The 23733-nt window shown below is 45.2% G+C and overlaps 3 protein-coding genes and 1 long non-coding RNA gene across 6 annotated transcripts; 2 read left to right on the top strand and 2 right to left on the bottom strand.

The window, feature by feature from the left end:
• The first annotated feature begins 6634 nt into the window (after positions 1 to 6634).
• On the top strand, positions 6635 to 20651 carry aldh1l1 (aldehyde dehydrogenase 1 family, member L1). The gene is made up of 23 exons (XM_029150709.3): positions 6635 to 6785; positions 7697 to 7840; positions 8593 to 8827; positions 8908 to 9073; positions 9916 to 10017; positions 10321 to 10410; positions 10561 to 10698; positions 16853 to 16978; positions 17058 to 17149; positions 17382 to 17529; positions 17615 to 17734; positions 17858 to 17985; positions 18138 to 18288; positions 18373 to 18443; positions 18521 to 18626; positions 18706 to 18793; positions 18868 to 18961; positions 19034 to 19133; positions 19218 to 19316; positions 19389 to 19554; positions 19639 to 19744; positions 19827 to 20026; positions 20140 to 20651. Exons 2-23 carry the CDS (start codon positions 7714 to 7716, stop codon positions 20193 to 20195), a joined length of 2709 nt encoding a protein of 902 aa, XP_029006542.1. The 5' UTR covers positions 6635 to 6785; positions 7697 to 7713; the 3' UTR covers positions 20196 to 20651.
• LOC114855516 (zinc finger protein 771-like) lies at positions 8534 to 16458 on the bottom strand. Of its 2 annotated transcripts, XM_029150713.3 has the most exons (3): positions 16000 to 16458; positions 14583 to 14654; positions 8534 to 13093 (listed from the first exon to the last, which is right to left on the bottom strand). In XM_029150713.3, exons 1-3 carry the CDS (start codon positions 16196 to 16198, stop codon positions 12327 to 12329), a joined length of 1038 nt encoding a protein of 345 aa, XP_029006546.1. In that variant the 5' UTR covers positions 16199 to 16458; the 3' UTR covers positions 8534 to 12326. The 2 variants fall into 2 exon arrangements, with proteins under 2 accessions (XP_029006546.1, XP_029006547.1); XM_029150714.3 differs by lacking the exon at positions 14583 to 14654.
• Positions 20320 to 21971, bottom strand: LOC121202241 (uncharacterized). The gene is made up of 2 exons (XR_005897718.2): positions 21833 to 21971; positions 20320 to 21468 (listed from the first exon to the last, which is right to left on the bottom strand). It is a non-coding gene; the product is annotated as an uncharacterized LOC121202241 (long non-coding RNA).
• Positions 20998 to 23479, top strand: LOC114855514 (protein FAM217B-like). 2 transcript variants are annotated; one of them, XM_029150711.2, is made up of 4 exons: positions 20998 to 21138; positions 21346 to 21430; positions 21728 to 21798; positions 21878 to 23479. In XM_029150711.2, the coding sequence occupies exons 1-4, from the start codon at positions 21038 to 21040 to the stop codon at positions 23163 to 23165; spliced, it is 1545 nt and encodes a 514-aa protein (XP_029006544.1). In that variant the 5' UTR covers positions 20998 to 21037; the 3' UTR covers positions 23166 to 23479. The 2 variants fall into 2 exon arrangements, with proteins under 2 accessions (XP_029006544.1, XP_029006545.1); XM_029150712.2 differs by having other exon boundaries at positions 21731 to 21798.
• Positions 23480 to 23733: the final 254 nt, after the last annotated feature.

Consider the following 23733-nt stretch of genomic DNA (forward strand, 5'->3'; position numbering starts at 1 on the left):
CAGATAAAGCTGAAAGAAGACAAAGCTGAAGAGTATTTGAAAAAGGTTTTCCATTTATTTCAATTAAAAAAAATAATTGAAAAAAGCTTTAGAGCTTGAAAAATATGAAAGATATAAAAACGTTAAATAGATCGGCACTAAGTCTGAAAAAGCTGCATGTTTTGATATTTGAATGATTTTATAGCTTAAAGTATGCAGGACTAGTTAAGTGCTGAAAAACATATGGAAGAACTATAATAATGATAATAATAAACTATAAAGATTCAAATAACAATACAATGAATGCTTTGCAGCAAATATCAAGATGGTATGCTTTAAATGCCTTCTGGAAGTGGCTGATGTAGATATATGATACATCTACACATCAGTAAAGTGCACACGTGGATGATGAGGTCAGAGTTCAGGCCGCTTTGCTAACATGCTATCAAGTTGCACATCCTACACCACAATATCCTAGAACAGGGAGAGGCCAGCTTGACATGGAAACACTAGAAATGAGTTGCAAAAAAAAGGTTATTTAGGCCATTTGAAAAACATTATAACAAATATAACAAATGAGACAAAAACCCAGCCAGCTTTCATAGGACCCAGAGACTCTGTTTCCTAAACATTAACACACAGGCTGTCTGTTAAAACTTGTAGCCCTTAAGCTATAGTCAAAACATTGGTCAAATCTTCATCGCAACCACAGAATATTGTTTCCAAACTGCTGAACTGAGCTGCTGATAAAACAGGAGACAAATTACAGTATATGGACTTATAGCAGTCGGCTCCTCAAATTAAATATTATAAATCCATATAAATTATTGTGTGTGTGTGTGTGTGTGTGTGTGTGTGTGTGTGTGTGTGTGTGTGTGTGTGTGTGTGTGTGTGTCTGTACCTGTACTTGCATCGAAGTGACATTGAAGACATTTTGAAAAAGTGAGGACATTTGTGCAGTGAGGACAAATGTGCATGCGTGCATTCCAGTTTATTCCAGGAAGGCTAGTAAAGGACGCACTGTGCACTGTGTGTATTTATAGGCAATGTCTCTCCAGCTGTGTGGAGGCTCCGATGCCTGGATACACAGCAGAGTCGTCCTTTCTGTGGCGCTCTCCGCTCAGACCACACAGCAGACGACAGAGGCAACATGTGTACATACAGTAAACATATTTACTGTACATGCAGTGTATGTACTCAGCTATAAAGAGACACAGGGAACACACGTAGTCTGAGTGGGCCCTTAGTCCATCCGCTGTAGTGTATATGGGAAACTGGGTACAGTGTGTGAGAAACACTTTTATTTAAAAACACAGACTGTCTGTAAGGAAATTCTTGATGCCTGCAGCAGCCTGAGTTGCTGTTTTGAGCTTGTGTTTATTAAATTAAGAAGAAAACCTTAAAGATCCAGCTTGTGAAGTTTGCACTACTTGTACCATATAGTACGAGTTTTGCTTTATGATGTAAGATCTGCAAGAAATGAGGTCATCAGGATAAATATGTGGTTTATAGATAACAATGATAAAAGCTCCTATAGGTTCAGTGGCAGCTCCTACAGCAGGTGTTCGCTGTACTGTATGTTCTATATGACCCACTACCTCCTCTTTAGCTCAGATCTAAAGCAGACAACGTGTGGTAAAACGATATGCAAACTGAAATTTGTGATCCCCACTTCACTACAATGTTCCTATAGATGATAATAATATAAGATATTATTCCAGAATGTACATGTTCTAGTAGGTGCATCTTCTAAGGTCCTTTATCAGAAAAACAAACTTCATCTGTACTGTGATAATATATGTTCTCAACAGATCTTTCTGCCTAGAATCCTCCCTCAAATCTAAGTTCCTCCTTTTTAGCATTGTTCTAGTTTGGTTTGTTTAATAAACTGGCTTCACATCAAACTGTGGATGAACATTGATTTTAAAGCTGATGTACAGTTTAGGTTGAAATAGGTTGTTTGCAGACATGTGCTCTACAGGACCTGGCAATAAAGCTTTTTCTGATTCTGATTCTGACTCCGATGTTATGAAGACACTGCTTCTCTGTAATCACAGAAAATAATTATCATCATAATCACAAACAGTGTTTGGGTTGTTACAGGAAAAGTCTGCATTTTGTGGACACTGTCAGTATAAAAACCTGAAGTATTAATAAATGAAGTATTAATAAGTATCATTTATTTAGACCTCATACTGTAGTATAAGAGTAATTTATACCATTGGAATTTTAGAAGGTCTAATGTTTACAGTGAATCCACTAGAGGGCAGCACTGTGCAATGAAGTGAAGCTGTAGAAACTCCAGCTCCAGGAGCAGACAGATGCAGTACTGTATACATAGGTCCACATACACTGTATAAAGTAAAACATTTGCTGTTTTTTCTCATTGTCTGACATTAAATTTGATTAAGCCTTTATTAGTGTAGGCCACTTACCCTCAAGCACCCACGCTTTACATGAACTAAGATTACTGTGATAAAGAGAGAGAAAAATTAAACAGTGAATTGGCCATCTTTCTTTATTATTATTCTTCTGTCCATTTTTCAGCGCGTAACTTGTCTCACATGCTTTAAGAAACCATTTAAATATCCTTTGAGGAGCCAAATGCTATTATTTTTCTCAATAATATCTTTCATATTTTTCAAGTTATTCAGCTTTTTATAACTTTTTTTCACATTGAAATGAATGGAAAACCATTTTCAAATCTTCTTTGCTTCGTCTAGTTTTAGCTTTAACTACTTCAGAATACTTTAAGCTACAGACACTATTTAAACTACAGAACAGTTTTAACTATTCAACTATTAATCTTTCTTTCAGCTTTTTAATATCGTTAACAAACATCAATCTCACACCAGTTGCTCATTAAAGCCTTGGGATTCCTAAAGTGAAGTTATTTTTGTGATAACGGTTTTGCTGTAAATCCGCTTTACAGTGACTGAGCTCAGCAACAGTTTGACTGACAGGTCAAACTCCTGATTCTCAGTGTAGCAGCTCTATGCATATTACTGATGAATTCGTTACACTGTGGATTTACGGTCAGAGCAGGTGTACACATTCAGCTTTTTTAAACTATCTGATCTTTCTTACGAAGGTATTTTTAGTTATACTTGTACTGTATAAACCACTTTGTATAAACCACTTTGCAATATATGAAAATTTACAGCACAATGCATTAAGGGTAATGCCCCTTAACAGAAACTAGTGACCCTTGCAATGACTGATGATTTTGCACGGATTTTGCATTAGATTTCTTACATTTACATCAGTACTGCCCCTTGTGAATCAGTTGTAAACATTAGCTTTTTATTAAAAGTCTGCTTGCCATGTTTATAAAGTGTTAATACATTGAAACAATCAATGCGTTTAAATTGCAGATAAGCGGCTCAGCAGTCACGTGACGTGTTGACACCTCTCGCTAGCATTGGTCTTGTGATTTGATGCATAGTCAAGATGCTAATCTGCGACATTTCCGTTTCAAAAGATCAATGCTGTGCCTAGCAGGACTGCTCGAGTTAGACATCTCTACTTGCAGATCTATTAGGCTTTTTTCTTTGGTATTAACCCTCTTTCAGCAATTAAAAAAAAAAGTTTACGCTTTTCTCAAGGGGAATAAATAAAGCATTCTGCATTATATCCAAATGTACAGCAGAATGCATTATGGGTAGTGGTCAGTTGTAGGTAACATAAACTGCTGTGAGAAGGAGTGACTCTTTCAATGATTGATGTATGCATTTCCATGACCTTTTAAACTGTTAAAACGTTCCACCTCATGTTTAATTGTTGATTGCAGTACTGTAAAGCATTTACAGCAACTTTCCAAATAAAACATCCCAGCTTTGTCCTTTTTCAGCTTTTCAACGTTTAACATTGTTTTTTTTCATGTTTTTTTTATAATGGTCATCCATGGGAGGATTCATCAGCGCCTGTTATCATCATACTTTGTCGTAGAAACGTCATTTGAACTTCAAAAGCCTCTATCATCTTTCAACTTTCAACTGAGCGTTTAAATATTAGGTGGTTTTTAGTAAATTTCAAGCTTTTCCATTGGTGTGTATTGCGTGAGCTACTGTAGAGTGCGTGATGTCACAGGTAGAGTGCGAGTGCTCGTTTTTTCAAGCGAGAAATTGTTTCTTTAACTCGTCACTACAGCCACAATTTTTACCCTATGAATGTCATTTTTTCACTCGTTCGTAGTCATACGTGTCTTCTTTCTCATAATGTGTCTGGCTATACCCTCAGACCTATACTTTAATAGCTATCTGCCTTAAAGCACAGAGAGATCCTGAATGTTCCCCATTGACTCTAATAACAATTTATGGCAGACGTTTGGGGGAGACGCAGAAAGAGACACACTTTAAAAATTCGAGTGTGGCTACAATCCTCAGTCCTCAAACATAAAATTCACAACAATTATTAATTGTGGGGTTCGTAAAATGAAGTCATATTTGTGATAGCTTTTATAGTTTAACTGGAATAAGTCTGTTTATCAGGGGTGAAACTCTGCTTACACCGAGCAGAGTGAGCCTGATTTTTGTCTTCATAACAACATGGTCAAATGTAATCTTGGTAATCTTTGCCAGGTTTTTGTTGTAGTCAACGTTTTGACTTCAGCAGCTTATTAGTTTTTTGAACCTTTTCTGCAACAGACCAGCTCTCCCACAAAACCTTTCGGAGAGATTACTTTAGCCCACCAGCATTATGGGTAAACAAGCCAGGTTTAGTTTTACTAGTTAACAACACTAGTGTATTGGAGGCACACTTGTAAATTTAAGTCCCACCTGAAACATCAAATTTTGCCCTAACTGAGGACATAAGAAAGGGTTAATGTGCTCACTGATGACTTCGTAGACCCCGGGTAAAAGTGTAGCTGTAGACCTGATGAACACCTGCTGATCATAGCCAGGGGGACATGATGACCTCAGTTAGTCCCTGACAATACAGTAGTTAGTGTCATGCTGTCATGCAGTTAGTGTCATCCATATTTAATCCCATGCTGACAAATGTTAGTCTCAGCGTGTCCAGCAGAGGGCAGGGTTTACAAAAGCTTGGCCATTTCAGCAGCACTAAATTCAGTTTTTTTGTGAAAAACACAATCATTTCCCCATTTGCAGTTATGCATTTAATGCATTTGTATAAATACTGTTTTTACAGAATCCAAATATCTAAATGTGTAATTTTGCGATTGTTCTGTTTGTGATTTCCTGGATTATTTTCAAGTTTTATATGAATTATGAAAACTGACATATATTTTTAGTGACAAGTCTTTTGTACGGCTTAGTGGACTGTGGAGGCCATGAACTATCACAGTGATTCAGCCCCACTGAAAGCTTTGAATCAGAAGGTGTCAAATGAGGAGGAATTCATGCATGACAAGGTTATAAGGGAGGATAGAGGCCACACAGCTGTCAAGACAAGAGATGATGACCTAGAGGTCTATGCACAAGAGAACAACCAGAATCAGAAAGTTAAGGCTAAACTAAAATGCCTAACCAGTATAAAAGAACAAACAAATGTCATGCAACTATGAAACAAGAGGTGCAAGGACAAGAAGCTCCCAGAGGTGAAACAACTGGGTAACAGGGAAACTAACAAGACTCTCAGAAACATGATGATTTAACATGACCTACAGTAACATAAAACAAGTACAACATGAATAACTAACTAAGCGTGTAGAGGCAAAGAACAATGAAACCCAAGGTCAACACTTCAAATCATAAAACACAATCAAATAACAACTTGACGGACGTGATAAAAGCGCCAGCGAGGACGGCGTGGGCTGATGGTTTCATTTATAAAAATAATTGTATAACAGTTTTTGAAAGCATTCTTCCTTTACAGCATTGTTTCACACCTGTGAAAATATAACTTGTATATATTTATTCAACCTTTAATACTAAATAAATACTGTAGATTTAATGTGGTGACAGAGCTGCAGATGAAGTTAATACTGGGTGTTTTATCATGGAAATGACCACTTGCAATGAGCTGCATGTGTGCAAAGGACCTTCCCGTTGTACAGTACATGTATGATTTGGGTCAAATCAGCAAATGTCCTTTGCAACAACTGTCATGGAAGAGGAAGTTTAGACACAGTTTGATCTCCGGGTAACAATTAAGCTGTATACAGCATCTTATCTGGACTATATTTCAAAATGCTCTTTGACATGCACTGCATTGATGAGTGTTGCCCAACCCGCATAGAGACACAAGTTAAAACATGACCCAATACACATCAGCTACTGTGTTCTGTTACAGATACATGTTGGGCAGCTACCAATCTGCTTCTGTAGGTTAGAGGTGTTTCAACCTGCTTGTTGGTGCTCTCTCTCTCTCTCTCTCTCTCTCTCTCTCTCTCTCTCATAGCCCATGTGTGGACTATGTCCCTCCACAGATTTTTATTGTGCCCGCCAGTTTGTCCTTGGTATAATGAAACTGACATCTATCTGGAACATGCCTCCTCTGTGTTTAACATGCATTTATTCAAAGGCACATAGTTCCACTATCTGATGCTGGTGAAGTGATCAGATACTGTGGTTTACACGCGTTTCCTTCCCTTCCACTGCTCTCCAGCGCATCTATTCGTATTTCTCACTGTTCTAGAGTTACACACTGAGTGAGGAGTTGAGATGCGCCTCGGAGCCACGGCTCGGTTGGTCCGTCCCCTCGCAGCCTGGCGTCCCGTCCCGTCCAATCACTCGCTGTGTGTTTACGTTATGTAAGTGTGGCTGAGGGGGGGAATTAAAAGCGAGTGTCGCCGCCTGCTCCTTCTCTTTAGTCCGCCGGAGGAGCGCCGGGTCTGCGGGCGGGTAAGGACGCATTCTCTGCCTCGATCAGCAATGTTCCGCTAATTGCTCCGCAGCTGCGCGGAAACAGTGATTGCCTTTGCATTGAGCGTTTTCCAGGCGTCTGCAGCAGCAGTGGAGGGTTTCAGTGTGACGGTGCACAATGCAGCGGTGGTAGAGCGCTTGTGTCCATATTACAGTAGACTGCGGGGTGACGTCCAACTTCCCTTTTCATTTATTCCGTCACGTCTCCCGCTGCGTTCAGGGTCACTGACTTGTTAATTAGACAGTCACCATTACGCAGCGCGTTTTCATTCACCACACTGAATAACAACTCTGATATCAGCCTGGCTGACACACACATGCATGGCGTGTGCATCAGGGTTATTACAGTGCATTGCATTACAGGATGGTTCAAGTGCAGTGGCCCCTCTTTCATTTTAAATTGCTTTAGTTAAACTTTGCATCCACCTCTGAATAGAACACACCACAGGAATCTGCTTCAGTTACAAACTATAGTAGAATTATCAGCTTTCCCACGCCAAGGAGACACCGTAACCACTGGACTGAAGTGTACGGCTTTGCCTAAAGCTGCCAGCGAGTCCCACTGCTCCGCTCAGTTTGCTTTTTGGACCCAGATACACATACACATGTTTGCACAGAGTGAGTGAGTTTTCTGTTATCTGTTGATCCATTCAAAGCAACCCAAACTCACTGAGCTTATTGCTCTGTCATAAAGTTGTGTTATCAGTGTGTTGACTAAAGCTTGTGAATCTGAGCTTTAAATGTACTTTAGCTGAACAACTGGAATGAACTGATTGATTTTACTGTCTATACGGTAGAGAATATCACATGCATTAGAGCTGCAGTCAGAGTCAGACATAAGCCACATACAGTAGCTTCTTTTTGACTCTGTGTTGTGTTACTGCCTCTAGAACAGTGAGGTGTGAGGATGAAGATTGCAGTGATCGGTCAGAGTCTGTTCGGAAAGGAGGTGTACAAGGAGCTGAGGAAGGACGGTCACACCATCGTAGGGGTTTTCACCATCCCCGACAAGGACGGCAAGGCTGATCCTCTGGGTGAGATGCTCATGGGCTATAACACCAGCTACAGCGGGACCTTCCCTCAGTCACTACACGCTTACTGAACACAATGTTCCAAGAAAGCTGAATAAATAGGCTGGGTACAGTACCAAATGAAGTTTGGACTCGATCGTCTGATCCTCACATGCAGACAGCTCTGTTATCATGAGTACTGGTGGCCATGTGTTTTACCAACAGCATGTCAGTTGTGCAACATGTGATTAAATCATTCTCCTCTTTTCAAAACAATTAATAGTTGTAACAATATGTAAAGTGTAAGGAGCAAGTCTGATTGTGGTTGTGAGTCTAACAGTAAGAGTGAACTTTATTTGTTAAGCGCTTTAACACAAGTGCTGTACAGATAAAACATATGTATCTAAACTAAAGTTCACTCATTTTACAACTTTACACAGTTAATTCAAAACCTTGATAAATTATTGGAAACTCAACTGATCCAGTTTTGTTGTTTCATCTTTCATTTGTCTTAGCTCATGAGTTTTTAGGTGTTTTCTGTCATGACGTATATGCTGCAAAAGTGCAAACAGAGGTTTGACTCATTATCAACATTTAACTCATGAATGTCATATCAGTTAATATTCCGCTATGATTTTGGACTAAGTTCAAATTAGTTGGAGATTCATCTTTATGAAAATGCAACATTGTCAGATCAAACAAATAATTGAATAAACCTTGGCTTTTCGACATCTGTTTCGCCTGATGTTCAGACATGTGATTCTCCTTTTCCACAGCCACTGAGGCAGAGAACGATGGTGTTCCTGTGTTCAAGTTCCCCCGCTGGCGCGTGAAGGGTCAGGCCATCGCTGAGGTGGTGTCTCAGTACAAGGCCACGGGTGCTGAGCTCAACGTGCTGCCTTTCTGCTCCCAGTTCATCCCCATGGAGGTCATTGACCAGCCCAAACACGGCTCCATCATATACCACCCGTCGCTGCTGCCCCGCCACAGGGGAGCCTCCGCTATCAACTGGTGAGTAACGCTGTGGGCAGGTCAGCAGAGAGCTGGGTGAGTTGGAGTCAGAGGCTTTACTGCTCTCTGTCACCACACAGGACCTTGATCCACGGAGACAAAAAGGCTGGGTTCACAGTGTTCTGGGCCGATGATGGGCTGGACACCGGACCCATCCTGCTGCAGAAGGAGTGTGATGTGGAACCCAATGACACCATTAATACCATCTACAAAAGATTCCTGTTCCCCGAGGGCGTTAAAGGCACAGTAAGTGGGTCAGAGGGGCAAAGCATTGTGGGTAAACAAGCCAGGTTCAGTCGTGTTGAGCTGGTGCAGGGTGGACAGTGATAATGGCAAAGACACAGCGTGTTACTTTGTTCTTTGTCTGCAGCTGCTGTGGTTAACATTTAACATGTTTGTGTGGCCTGAGGTTAAAGCTGGCCAAACTGTGAAACAGCTTGCATGAACTGCATGAATGAACTGCTGAATGAAGCTCAACGGGTTGGAAACAAACAGACTCAACAGATATAAATGCAAGGACAACATAAATAAGTAATGGCAGGGAATGTCAGTACCGGCTGACGGACCGACTGCACTCCCTTAATACAGCGGCCAGACAGATGAGATTAGATGGGATACAAACTGATTAATCAAGATAAATATTAACCAACAAAATAAAAAGGTAACTCCTTTCGCTTATCCCTAGTTTTTATGCCAGATGCCCTTCCTGAAGCAACCTCTCACTGAGGGGATTGAACCCGTAATGGTTATGACCAACATATTAACACATCCAACGGACATGGAACAAGATCAACATTGAGCTAACTGGATCCTGTTAAGATGTTTCCTAAGATGTGTTGATTTTCACATTCACCTGGATGTTTCCCAGAATAACCACAGACTGGCCTGTGGCTGTACTGGGGCAGGGACCCGCATTAAGGCCTCCACTGATGTGTTGATGAAGTAAACCTTGCTTCACAATGCTTCAGTCAACATCATTGTTTGTTTGGCTTAATTATTGTCTCAGTGCACAAACTGAGGATGAACTCAACCACCTCTCATTAGTCTGAAGGTATATTATTGATTATTGTGCTCTGTCCTGGCTTCAGGTGGAAGCAGTCAGGCTGATTGCTGAAGGCAACGCCCCGAAGATCACGCAGCCGCATGAGGGAGCCACGTACGAGGGCATCCAGAAAAAAGACAGCGCTAAGGTGACGTATGCCTCAAACTGACCTGGACACGCAGAGTCTGTGTCAGGACACTGGAGAGGTCAATGATTCAGCTTTCAGTTGACGTAGAGAGGTTTTATTCGTTCCCAAACATCCATACATATTGGTAAGAAGAAGCTGTATTTCCTTTAAACAGTAGAACGGTTGATGGTGAGCACTGAAACAGGAAAAGCATCCTAAAGTGAGACAGAGTCAGACTCTCCTGGTGGGAGTGGGTTTAAACTCAGGCAGGTCCACACCACCATGACAGACTAACAGCTTAGAGAGAATCCTTCTGTTCGACAGATCGACTGGAACCAGTCTGCTGAGGCTCTGCACAACTGGATCAGAGGAAACGACAAAGTGCCCGGTGCCTGGGCCGAGGTGGAGGGACAGGTGAGGTCATTTAGCACTGCCGACAAATGCTTTACAGCTCATTCCTTTGAGCAGGTCTGATGCTATAGACCTGGATGCTGCATTGTTGTCACCATCAGTTTCCGGACCGGGGCACCACAGATTCAACATTTTGTACCTGTGTTTCTGTAGAAAGTGACCTTCTATGGCTCCACTTTGGTCAATAATGGTACCACAGCCAGTGGTCAGCCCCTGGACATCCCCGGAGCCAGCCGACCCGGCATCGTCACCAAGGCCGGCCTGGTGCTGTTTGGAAACGACAACAAGACAGTAAGTGGTCTAGTTGGGAGAAACCAGTGATTGAGAGGTGCCTGTGGAAAGAAGTCACAGTTCAGCAGAGTTGAGATCAGGTTTCAGGTTGGGGTTGAAGTCTGGTCCCAATAGTACCACCATGTGTTCGTAAGACTTCCTGACAGATTTCTAACTCATATGTAGAATCCATTAATGGCGCGTCTGACTGAAGTTCTCCTGTAACATAGAGAGGCAGCTTCACTTTAAAGGCAGGTGGTGTCCTGACCTCAGAGGCTGGACTTCATCACCTTCAATCTGCTGGACTCAGAAACACAGCCTTCATTACTTACCACAAACTTTAGATTTTAATGTTTACATGGCTGCTTTACAGCAGGTTCATAATGAGACAGAACAAAGTGTTGTATACAATATACAAATATATAAAAAACTACTTGTGTGACACAGAAATCACTAGTGGACAGACAATATACCACTGCCATGTGTACATGTATGAACATTAGTTTATACAAAGTATGTTTGAAGCCGGGTTAATTAAATAGTAAAAGACCAGATTTCAGTGGTAAAGCTAATCAGATCATGAGATATTATGAATCTGAGAAGTCCTTGTAACTGTAGCCATCAAGTAAATAGTGGGAAAAGGACAAAGGAGTGGAAAAGAAAACGTTCCAGTAATCTAGGAAGGGGTGTAGTTCTTTTAAACCACGTGTCAAGCTCCGGCCCTCGACAGCCACTGTCCCTGCTGGTTTTCCAACTCTCTCCACTGATTTCCTTGATCGGGTGTGTCATTAACTGAACCCACGTGGTCAAGGTAATCAGTAGGAGCTGGGACAGGGAGCGGTGGAAAACCAGCAGAGCCCTCGACGGAATCACTTTGACAGTTTTAAACCATCACATCAGGAAGTGAAGTGAACCTCAGCTGCTGCTGGAGAATCTCTCTCACGCCACACACTATTGGGGAACGCATTATTGACATAATGCGTTCTCTAGCCCCTTACTCTAACCATCACAACTAAAGGCAGACCTCTCACCTTTGCTCTAATCTGAACCAAAACTCAATTCTAACCTCGGCACTAAAATCACATCTTAACCCTCAAACAGGCCTCAAAGAAGTGAGGACCGGCAAAAATGTCCTCACTTTGTCAAGACAATGTGGCACTAAATGGTGATTTCACTGTAATACTGTTTTCACAAACTTAATGGTTCCTGATCATTTCTGCATTTGGCAAGAAGATCTACGGTGTATCACTCCTTCTATGCATCGCAGAAGAGCATCGGTTTATGTCCCACTATGGTAAAGGTCCCTTTACCATAGTGTCTGCAGCTCAGCGTCTGGTGACTCATACTTACTGTATGAGGTCATGTTGGGTGAAATGCTCTTTTAGACGTTTGTGAGCTACAACCAGAACATATTTGATTGGAAGCAGGTCACATGATGCCTCCAGCCTTTAGAGACATGGATGAAAGGGAGTAAGCTGCATTTTAACTACTGAACAGGTGTTAGAACAGAGTAGGACACTTTCCTACCGGCCTGACATCACCATTCTTTCCGTGCGCCTGTAGCTGCTGCTCATCACTGCAACTACCACAGGCCTCTTTCTCTGCCTCCATCCAACCACAACATACACCACCGATGGCGCGTGAGCTCCTCAGGCTGTACTCTGACTGGTGCACAATTTGATGCCGTGGATTTTTCGCAAGTGTTTCTTGAGCAGCAGCCGCTCAGTGAACAGCTCATTGCAGTCTTCACACTTATACGGCCGCTCCTCCTTGTGTTTTGCAAAGACGTGCTTTCTCAGAGTGGAACCTCTGTTGAAGGACTTGCCACAGATGTGGCACCTGAACGGCTTCTCTCCTGTGTGGGTCCTGATGTGCTCCGTCATGTGTCCCTTCAGTTTGAAACACTTGCCGCAGAATTGGCAGCTGTAGGGTCTCTCTCCCGTGTGGACCCGCATGTGGTTCTGCAGGTTGCTCTGACACGGGATCTGCTTGCCACATATGTGACAGTCAAAGTTTCCTTGGCTTTCGTGGGTCTTGAGGTGCCACGTCAGCACATTCTTTTTGGTGAATATGTAGTTGCATATGTGGCAGCGGTATAGGGTGGTGCTGGTCTTCTCACGGTGCTTGGGGTTCTCCTCCTCCTCCTCCTCTTTGCTCTCCTCTGCAGCTCTGCAGTCCTCTAACTGCTGCACCGTTTTGATGAGCTCCTTCGTTAGGGCGTCTCCGTCATCGCTGTCCTCCGCCTGCTCCTCCGTCTGTTCCCTGCAGCCGTTAATCCAAACCTCTTCCTTGGACTCCACCTCCTCCTCCTCCTTCACCTCAGAGGGGCCTGGCTCATCCTGGCCCTCACTTGGGTTCCACTCCTGCTTAGGCGGATCCTCCTGTGTGTACACAGATGCTGTTGGGAATTTAGCATCTGCAAGGAGAACAGATATAGAAGAGCTTAGCTGCATCGCTCCACTTAAAGAATGCTTTGTATATTTGTATATATACACTCAGTTTGTTAGGTATCACTATTACTGCACTCCACATCCAGACCAGCAGCTTATTATTATATTATCTATACATTCATTGTATTATTATCATTATTATTATTATTTAGAACTAATACAGTCAGCTTTGTCCAAACACAATGCAGCAACATGTTCAAAGCTTAAAGCAGCGTCTCCCAGAAGGATGCAAACACCCAGCAGCCCCACATGGCTTAACCCACCACCTGATTGGAAAAACAACAACAACTTCAGCCTCTCAGAATTCATTCCATTATTAGAAGTGTTTTAGGTGTAATAGTTGATCTATACAACCAACGAATGAACTGTGGCTGGCACAGTTTTGTCAGACGTGACACTTTATGGTTGTCACAAAAGTAAAAAACCTGAGTACAGTTCATGTTGTGTGTATCTACATATGCCCCATAACCATGTAACAGTACTGAAATACTCAAAGTCCCTTAAAAAGTCCAAGCAGGCTCATGTTACTGTACATGTCATCAACGCATTGATCAGGCCGTAAGGGCACCCCCTGGTGGCACTACAGGCTGCATGCAGCGTTTCACTCTAACCTGGCCTCAAATATTTGATTAAAAAAGCATTGTGTTTATCACAGCATGGACTGGTGCATGAACATGCCATTAGTGTAAAAGATTTGGATTTGGACACAGAGACGCAGACGTGATGGACGGCCCTCGTGACGCTTGAACGCGACGAGCATGAGGAAACGCTGGCTGCACAGGACGCACAGAACGCCATGTCCTCACTGTGCTTGATCTTGGCGCGTTTTCTCATGTTGGACCACCTGTTGAAGCTCCTCCCACACATGTAGCAGGAGTACTACCTTTCCCTGGTGTGGGGCCTCACATGTTCCTTCATGTGACGCTTCAGTTCGTACCTCTTCCTACAAAGTGAGCATTCATATGGTTTCTCACCCGTGTGCGCTCTCATGTGACAGACCATTTGGCTCTTGCTTTTGAGCCTTTTGGCACAGATGGCACAGGTGAACTTGGTGGGATCTGGTGATGTCTTTGTGAAGTGAGAGGTTAGTTGCTGGGTCAAATCTGCCTTCAGCAGAAAAGCCCAACAGCATCTCTCACAGCAGAGCCGCTCTCTCTTCCTAAGCGGATGAGACATCCTGGAGGATGGTGTCGGTGGGTCAGATGGTGGTGGTGCCTCATCTTCCATGTGGTCTCCTTGATTTTGCCTGTGCGCTGCTTCATGTTCACCTTGCTTCTTAACTAACACAACTGTAATTACACTGCCTGGACTCAGGTTTGAGTCACATTCTCCATCTGCGGCTATTTGAATGTCTAGAACGTCGACGTGTGCCAGCATCTCCGCAGACGCAGTCCAAGGTTCAGTGCGTTTCTCTTTCAAGGGCAGAGGGGCTGGGTCCTCTTTGGCGTCACTCACTTTTCCTCTGTATCTGCTGCTCCAGAGAACAAACCCCTTGTGTCGGCCTGGGCAAACTGTTCTGACTTGAATCTGTAACAGTGGATAGGAAAATGTTTTTGTAGTGGCAAAAAAAAGGGAAATCCCTCCTGTGACCACGCAAGCCAGAGACGCTTGCAAGAGCCTCAGCAGTGAAACAGTGACGGCCGTCCTAACAGCAGCAGAGAAATCAAAAGATATGGTTTCACAGCAGGAACAGGGAAGAACAACCTAGTAAAAACGTGCTTATATTCATGGACAAAACACATTTAAAGTCAGTGACGTTACTGTAGGAGTTAAGGCAAAGCTTAAACCTCCACTCTCTGAAGACGCTGATGCAAACAAGTTATATCAGCACCACAGTGGGTGACAAATAAACAGCTGTAGCAGGTAGCCAGGCTTAGCAGGTGGCAGCCAAACAGTGACTGGCCTCACTCGTCACAGGAAGTGTTGATTTCCCCCAATGACAAGCTCATAAACAGCTGAGTGTAGTCATCAATCCCACAGAAACCCTCACACTCCCTGCATCACAGGAGCAGCTTATCTGCATGTTTACAGCTTACCACTAGTTAAACAGTGTGACACAATTACTGCGTCCACCAACTGATTAGCAATTACACTGAAACAACCTTGAAAATGTTCTTGCAACGGAGATATCCAGGGTTTCAGACCTAACTAAGCCAAGGGTGATACGGTTATTCGTCGGTTTTGTTAAATCGAATCTAGTCTGTTTTAAATAGTGGTCCTAGATCAGATTTCCTTTTTAAACACAAACGTCTGATCTGGAAAACACAATGTGATTGGCCATCGAGGAGTGGATCTGACAGGGAGATAGAAAATTACGATTTCAGAAAATCTGTGACAACTCATCAATGCAATGCTCGTGAATCCTTAGTTGTTTTTTCAAGTTTTAGAACTAGTTTCCAATGAAATAAAATCTCAGTGGGGATTGAAGTTAACCCACAAATGCAGCCTGGGACTAAACCTGCTTTTTATTGAATAACCCGTCGTTACGTTCTATGTGGAGACCTAACTCACGTATTTAACAATAACTGTTGCAGCTAGAGAATAAAATGACAAATATCATGTCGTGGTACTGACCCATAAATGGGACGTTGTCTTAGACAAGAAAAGCTATTAACGCATTCAGTCCATGGCAAAACTACTAAATATGTTTGCATGAAAACCGTAAAAACCTTATAGCAACATCGCGGGTAGAGGAAACACTCTGATATGCTGAGCGCACTTTAGAGACGGCCCCTAACGCCAGCGGGTTTAAGGCGTCCGATTCATCAGGGATCTGCTGAAGATCCGAACCTCGGGCTCAGTCTCTGGCGACAGCCCGCGATACGTTCACAGACTGCTAACCCAAAGAAGTCTGGAATATACAGTACAGTACCTGCTCTGTGGAGTCTGATCTCGGGTTTGTAGATCAGGTCCAGCAGCCGCTGCAGCCTCTGGTTCTCCATTTTCGTTCGGTGCACCTCCTCCTGGTAGTCAACGATCGTTTTCTCGACGAAGCCGTAGATGTCGACGGCGGCTGCGGTTAACCTGTCCGTCAGGAACACGTTGAACGACTGAAGCGTCGCGGTGGCCATTCTGAGTCTGACTAAAGCGTCTCCGTCTGCAAACTGTGCGTGCGTGCGTGCGTGCGTGCGCCGTGCGGTGCGGTGCGGGGAGGAAGCTGCGCTCTCACTGGCCCACACTCACACGGAGCTCGGCTGCGTTTTACGTCCTTTTAAAGTGCGCCGAAACCGATTTCTCCCAGTTTTTTCCCAGTGTTTTTTTACGATGAGGCATATTTTAAAGATAATTAAAAAGCGCACCCTTGTTTTGATGCCCATCCTGTTCACACTACCACTCGAGCTGGGAGTTTAAAATTTCTGAATACTAAAGTTGCCAGCTCCCACAGCTCGTGAAGGCAACATGGTTTTGATAGGTCCCCCATGTTGGCCCCGCCCCCTTGGCCAGAGCGGGTTGTACAGTTGTACAAAAACATATGAAAGTGCAAAAAAATGAAAACGTTAAACATAAAACTTTTTTTGGGTTTATTAACATCTCTACATGAGAGAACCGTGTTTCCAGGTTAGTCATGTGGTTAATCATCCTGTGCAGACACTAATAAAATACCTCCAATCTGCATTTGTGTTCATGATAAACGCCCTAAAGTGGATTTGAGCTATGTCACATAACAAAGACACAGGAAGCACATAATCACTTCATGCATTGCTTGTCGCTCTCTCTCCCGACAGCTGCTGGTGAAGAATCTGCAGTTTGAGGATGGGAAGATGATCGCGGCAGCACAATACTTTCACTCCGGGAGCAATGCTGCCGTGGAGCTCACTGAGGAGGAGAGAGGCTTCGCTGAACAAATGAAGGTGAGCGCATCTGGTGGTGTTGGGCTGGTGTGGACGGCGCATCTGCTCCAGAACTGACATTCGTGGCGTTTGCTCACAGGCTGTGTGGCAGGGCATCCTGACTAACGTGAGCCACATTGAGGATGCCACTGATTTCTTCAAGTCTGGTGCTGCCTCGATGGACGTCGTCAGGTGATTAATAAATGTCATGACCCATGCAGCATAGTTAGTGTTTCTTTGTCGTTTTAGTATATTAATCTGTTAAACAGCTTATTATTATTGAACAGACATTAATCTGCGGTATATACTATGTATGCGTTAAATTAAATATAACCCAGACCATGCTTTGAGTTGACATACAGCATATTGCATATGGATATGCTGCATGTGCTCCTCCTGTTAAACCTTTTTCCTTCACCTCCAGACTAGTGGAGGAGGTGAAACTCCGGGCCAGCGGCTGCCAGCTGCAGAATGAAGACGTCTACATGAACACCACCTTCCAGGAGTTCATCCAGATGTGTGTGCGGAAGCTCAGAGGGGAGGACGATGAAGGCGAGCTGGTCGTTGACTACGTGAGTGCAGTCGAAAGTCATGGAACGGGATCACAGACTTGAAGGCCGCGCTGGTAACGGTCACGTTTGCTGTCGATCTCCTCAGGTGGAGAAAAACACTAACAACATGACCATAAAAATCCCTCATCAGCTGTTCATCAATGGAGAATTTGTTGATGCAGAGGGAGGAAAGACCTACAAGAGCATCAACCCCACTGATGGCACAGTGAGTCTTTAGGGGCCGTCTTTAACTTATACAAAGGTTGTTTATTTATTGGCTAGTAACTCAGCTGGAGTAAGTAAATGTTCGTATTGAAATCCTGCCTAACTCAGTGACACTGATCTCCAGGCAATCTGTGAAGTGTCTCTTGCCCAGATCAGCGATGTGGACAAGGCCGTGGCTGCTGCCAAGGATGCCTTCGAGGAGGGAGAGTGGGGCAAAATTAACCCAAGAGACAGAGGCAGACTCATCTACAGGTAGGCATCTCTGCAGCTGCAGGCCTCAAAAATTTCTCCTTATATAAATGAAGGGCCTCTCTGAGCTGCGTCAGGGAAGCCTTGCTCTTCACCATTCTTTGTATTAAAGGTTTACTCAGTCTAGTTGCTCGTTCCCCACCTTGTGACCGCAGGCTGGCTGACCTCATGGAGCAGCACCAGGAGGAACTGGCCACCATCGAAGCCATCGACTCCGGGGCCGTCTACACCCTGGCCCTCAAGACCCACGTAGGCATGTCCATCCAGACCTTCCGTTACTTTGCTGGCTGGTGTGACAAGATCCAAGTAAGATGCACAATGCGAATGCAAATCATCCACGAACACAGCGCGACAGAGTGTGAGTCAGGGCTCACTGAGCTTTTCTTACAGGGCAGCACCATTCCTATCAACCAGGCCAGACCCAACCGCAACCTGACATTCACAAAGAAGGAGCCCATAGGGTGAGAAACTGTTGAATCACAGAAAAAGTGAAAAGGTTCACAAATGTGCTGTAAACACAGGCGTTTCCTCTTGCCAGAGTGTGCGCCATCGTGATTCCCTGGAACTACCCTCTGATGATGCTGGCCTGGAAGGCGGCCGCCTGCCTGGCAGCTGGGAACACCATGGTCCTGAAACCGGCGCAGGTGCTGCCCACTGGGACGTTCGCCTCCGCTCCAGCACCTCTGGGCGGATTCTAAACAGGCCCTTTGTCTCGGTTTCCAGGTGACTCCACTGACGGCTCTGAAGTTTGCCGAGTTGGCAGCGAGAGCGGGAATACCCAAGGGTGTGATTAACATTCTGCCTGGATCAGGTACGTTTGCGTCAGACCTGAGCCTCATTCGCTGTCTGAGCTGGGAGACGTTAACGAGCCCTCGCTTGTTTCAGGCGCGCTGGTGGGTCAGCGTCTGTCGGACCACCCGCATGTCCGTAAACTGGGCTTCACAGGCTCCACTGAAATTGGTAAACACATTATGATGAGGTAAGAGACCCGTTGCTGAGGCTGCGTCACGCTTTACCAGCAGCTGCTCACGCCCGTGTGTCTTTCCTGAAGCTGCGCAGTGAGTAACGTGAAGAAAGTGTCTCTGGAGCTCGGAGGAAAGTCTCCGCTCATCATCTTCAGCGACTGTGACCTGGACAAGGCCGTGCGCATGGTGCGTCCGTTCAAAGCCTTCCTTCTCACACAGATGCTTTATGTTATGCTTATGTTTCCGGTTTGATGCGCGTGTTTGTTTCAGGGCATGAGCTCTGTGTTCTTTAACAAAGGGGAGAACTGCATCGCAGCTGGCAGACTGTTTGTGGAAGACACCATTCATGACCAGTTCGTCAGAAGAGTGGTACGTGTGTGTTCCAGGCCAGTTTGTTGAACCCATGGCATCTGTTGAGATTGTTCTGTGTCTTTGTCTCAGGTTGAGGAGGTCAAAAAGATGAAGATTGGTGATCCACTGGACCGCTCCACAGACCACGGCCCTCAGAACCACAAAGCTCACCTGGACAAACTGCTGGAGTATTGTCAGACTGGTGTCACAGAGGGAGCCACCCTGGTCTGTGGTGGCCGGCAGGTCCAGCGTCCAGGTAGCGGACGATGCTGACAGCGCCTCCAGCGCCGTCATGGTGGATGATGTTGTGTGACTACAGGTACTGTGTGTCTCCGGCCAGGATTCTTCTTTGAACCCACGGTGTTCACCAATGTGCAGGACCACATGTACATCGCTGTAGAAGAGTCCTTCGGTCCCATCATGATCATTTCCAAGTTCAAGGGCGGGTAGGACGGACTCCCGCCAGCAAATGCGTCCTTTTCCTCTGTCTGCTTTGTCTTCTCACTGTGCTCCTTCCTACGACCTCAGCGACGTGGACGCCGTCCTGAAACGAGCCAACGCCACCGAGTACGGCCTGGCTTCTGGTGTTTTCACCCGAGACATCAGCAAAGCTCTGTATGTCAGCGAGAGGCTCGAGGCCGGCACCGTGTTCGTCAACACCTACAATAAGACGGACGTGGCGGCACCGTTCGGAGGCTTCAAACAGTCTGGATTTGGCAAAGACCTGGGTAAGAAAATCTGCAGCCATACAGTAGTTGTTTATGTTCCTACCTCATTTGACCCTACTCCTTTCCTGGCCCTTCCAGAGTAAACCCATATCCACTGTGTTTGTACCCACTAGGACAAGATGCTCTCAATGAATACCTCAAGACCAAGGCAGTGACCATTGAGTACTGATTCACTCTGAGTGTGTGCGTCTGTGTTTGCGTGAGTGTGTCGTCCTCCTCTGGTGACAGACTACTGACTGGGACACATGCTGCCTTAATGAAGTTCCAAGATATTCCACAAAGCAGTTGAAGAATTATTGTGATTGAGATTTTTTAATTGAGCGCATGAATTTGTAATATGGTTTACATTAGGTCACAGGTAACATTTCTAATAAAGATATGTATTATTGAAAGGTTTTGAGAGCCCTGACGTTCCGGGCCTCATTTTTTCAGTGCTTTATTGGTCCCATGGCCTCTGAGCATATCAAACAACAATGATAATAATATTCTAATAAAAATAATAATTTTCTTTTCTTAGAGCTGAAATGAAAGCTATGGTGTTAGTACATGTATATTGATCTGTGGATCCGTTGACAACACAGGCTGTGAATTTAAAACAAAAATAAAGGAACTGATGTCACGTTCAGCTTCAGCTGGAACAGTAATGATGTCATTACTATATACCATAAGCTTTTATAATAACTTATATATATATATATATATTCTCTTATATAAAGAGAAATTACTAACTATGAATTCAGCCCCAATCAACCCTATCTAACATTTATTAAAACTTGGTTTCCTTCATGAAGCACATATGTGCATGTCTTTGAGTATTGTCGTCCACAAACATACTGTTCTTTCCTGCCCTGCACCGCCCTCTGCTGGCCGGCAGCTGAAACGCGCCCGGCGGTGACACATTTAAACCAAACGATGCTGTCGGTCCATCGCGGGTCTCCCGTCACGATTCCACCGCCGCGTTCCGCGTGAACCGCCGCTCGCGCGCTTTATTTGTGCTTTTTGTGAGCTGGGATGGGCACGATCCTGCAGGAGCAAGTGCCAAGGCAGCGTCTGGGGAAGGTTTCCGCCAGGGAGAGGGAGTGGAGTAACAGCAGCAGGCCTGACGGGGCCAGGTAGCGTACGCATCCTTCATGGCTGTGACTCATTGTGACTCCTCCTCAGCGATGCTCGGTGCCAGTTTCACCCTCATTGATCTCCACGCGCTGTGTATTCACGCCAAGCGCTGCATCACGAGATTCTAGGACCTTCCATCATTGGCACCTTCGTCTCTTGTAGAGCTAACTGGTTGTGTTCCATAGCTGATATCTTGTCTTTTTAAGCAACAAAATGGGAAAGCGGCAGTCACAAAGGAAGCCGCCGCCGCCGCAGCACGCGCTGCTCAGCCAAGAGAACCACCACGAGAAGGTGAGGTCGTCAGGATGACATCGCATCAACAATGGCATCTGTAAAAATAACAACTTCCTGGTTTGTTTTGATCAAACAGGTTAATTAAACAGCAGTGTCAGGTTTCTTCAATGTTTTGACTGCTTTATAACTGGTAAACATTAACTCAGCTTAATAAATTCTTCTTCCACTGTTTTTCTATTCTGAGGAATCGACTCATAACAAAGCTTTACTGTGTTATTGTATGTGTTCATACAGTAATATAAAGCACCAGACAGTTTTACAGAGTGGCAGAGTGTCATCATGTTTCTCTTTCAGCAGAGGCTGCAGCATAGATGGAAGCACAAGCCCAACGCATCCTCAGCTAAACGCGCTACCTCTCGACACAGGTGAGGCTGCTTGTGTGTGTGAATCCTGTCTCACCTGCCGGCTGAGTGTGCAGGTATTACAGTCTGCGTTTCCCTCCAGTGCTCAGGGAAGCCTGGAGTCAAAGCTCAAGGACAGGATGGAACCCAAGGTGCAGGTGGCTGCTGAGAGCTGTGGCCGCAGAGAGCAGAGGCATCCGGGTTCCAGAGTGAGCAGACGCACGTCGGCCTTTTCCTGCCGTGACCTCCCAAATCCAAGTCCTCATCAGCCGGAGAAACACTCACCAAAGCTGGAGGCTGACAGCCAGAGAGCAAGTGACAGCGACACCGACTTGTCTGAGTCAGAGAGGCTTCCTGAGTCTCCATCTGTCGGGGTTCCTCCACAGCTGGAGCTGAGGCCAGAGGTCATTGATGCTGAAGACTGCCTGGCTCAAAGGCACATAGCCCGAGGACGGAGCTGTGACGGCTTTCCCGACTTCCTGCCTCCACCTTTTAATTCCTGGAACCTGCGGCAGCTAGCTGCTTTCTGCAACACAGAGGGCCGCAGGGCCCCTCGGCCCAGGCCTGTGGGTTCTTTGGAGCGGTACCTGGAGAGGCTGCTGCAGCTGGAGGGGCTCCAGATCCAGGCTGTCCAGGAGGAGAGCGGAAGGTCGTCTGTGTCAGACGTGACTTCCAGCTGCCAGCGCTCGGCTGCTGCCGCCTCTTCTCGCCTCAGTTCTCCCAAGTGCATCCTCCAGTGTCAGCGCGCCTTCCCCCTCACCTTCCTCTCCTCCCTGCTCGGTCACTCCGCCCTGCTCTCCAGCTGCGCCTGCACTCTGTGCTGCATCCGCTACTTCGCCTGTAGCACGTCGTGCTGCCACACCGCCCACAGCCACACGCACCCGTCCAGAATCAGCCCCACCCTGGAGCGCAGGCAGCCGGTGTCGCTGCCCAAGAGGAGCTACAGCGAGAGCCGCGTGCACCTCTCAGAGCCAAGCTCAGCAGCTCACAGGCCCAGCAGCCCCGCGAGGACCGTCACCCACCTGCGCAGAATGCAGGCCTCGGGCAACAACCGCAGCCTCGCTCAAGGCGCTAGCGCCAAGCCCCAGTCCGCTGCCAGGGACCGGAACACGGCGGCCGTGTGGGAAAGCACCGCAGACTGCGGGACAGCGGGGGGGAGGAGGAGGAGCGGCTCCGAGCAGAGGAGAGGAGCGGAAAGGCAGCACAACGGCTCAGAGAGAACCCGGAGCGGTTCTGAGTGTAGGAGACGAGGAGTGGAGCAAAGGAAAACCGCGTCAACGCAAATTAAACCAGATGCTGTCACTGCAATAATGGACAATTTACCTGCTTCTAAATATTGTGCTGTTAACAGACCCAACAGGTGGAAAAAGCAGGTGGAGTTTGTTACATAACAGAAACTTGACTTGACTGTTTGTGTCACAAATGTGGCAAGTTTTATTTTCAGTTATTTTCACTGGAGAATGCGGATTGTTCTCTGCTCAAACTATAGTTTTAATTCTGTTCAGTCCATCACTGCAGTGAAGTGTATATTGTACATAACTGAATGTGTGCACTGTGCTGTAGAAGTGCATCTTCTCTTGGTTTTCCTTTGGTCTTCTGTTCTTCACTTGGCATTTTCCAGCACAGTACAGTATATATATTTGTTGGCAAGAGTTTTTTTTACAATTGCCATTTTTACTAATGGTAAAATAAAAATGCCAGTTCACGTTTTGGTCTGTTGCATAATGTTGAAACCATTTTCCTTCATTTGCGGATGTGCAGTCAAGCGGATCATTTATCATAGGTTAGAAGTTGTATTTCACTCACCTTTAAAGGTCTATTCAGACTTTCTCAATGTACAGGAAGGATTCATTCTGACAAACAAAATCAGATCTAAAGAAATGTTTTGAGTATAAAACAAAATTTTAAATGCGGGAACTAAAAATAACTGTCCGGTTGCGCAGTAACTCACATCCTCGA

Source organism: Betta splendens, chromosome 5, assembly GCF_900634795.4.
Source record: "Betta splendens chromosome 5, fBetSpl5.4, whole genome shotgun sequence".
Classification (NCBI taxonomy): Eukaryota; Metazoa; Chordata; class Actinopteri; order Anabantiformes; family Osphronemidae; genus Betta; species Betta splendens.

Coding starts and splice junctions, on each gene's coding strand:
- aldh1l1 (XM_029150709.3), top strand. CDS start 7,714: ATGAAGATTGCAGTGATCGGTCAGAGTCTGTTCGGAAAGGAGGTGTAC. Junction 7,841..8,592: donor CGGCAAGGCTGATCCTCTGG/GTGAGATGCTCA, acceptor CCTTTTCCACAG/CCACTGAGGCAGAGAACGAT. Junction 10,699..16,852: donor TTGGAAACGACAACAAGACA/GTAAGTGGTCTA, acceptor CTCTCCCGACAG/CTGCTGGTGAAGAATCTGCA.
- LOC114855516 (XM_029150713.3), bottom strand. CDS start 16,198: ATGGCCACCGCGACGCTTCAGTCGTTCAACGTGTTCCTGACGGACAGG. Junction 14,655..15,999: donor GATCAGACTCCACAGAGCAG/GTACTGTACTGT, acceptor CCACTGTTACAG/ATTCAAGTCAGAACAGTTTG. Junction 13,094..14,582: donor GCAGCAGATACAGAGGAAAA/GTGAGTGACGCC, acceptor TTCTCCTTGCAG/ATGCTAAATTCCCAACAGCA.
- LOC114855514 (XM_029150711.2), top strand. CDS start 21,038: ATGGGCACGATCCTGCAGGAGCAAGTGCCAAGGCAGCGTCTGGGGAAG. Junction 21,139..21,345: donor AGCAGGCCTGACGGGGCCAG/GTAGCGTACGCA, acceptor TGTCTTTTTAAG/CAACAAAATGGGAAAGCGGC. Junction 21,799..21,877: donor CGCGCTACCTCTCGACACAG/GTGAGGCTGCTT, acceptor GTTTCCCTCCAG/TGCTCAGGGAAGCCTGGAGT.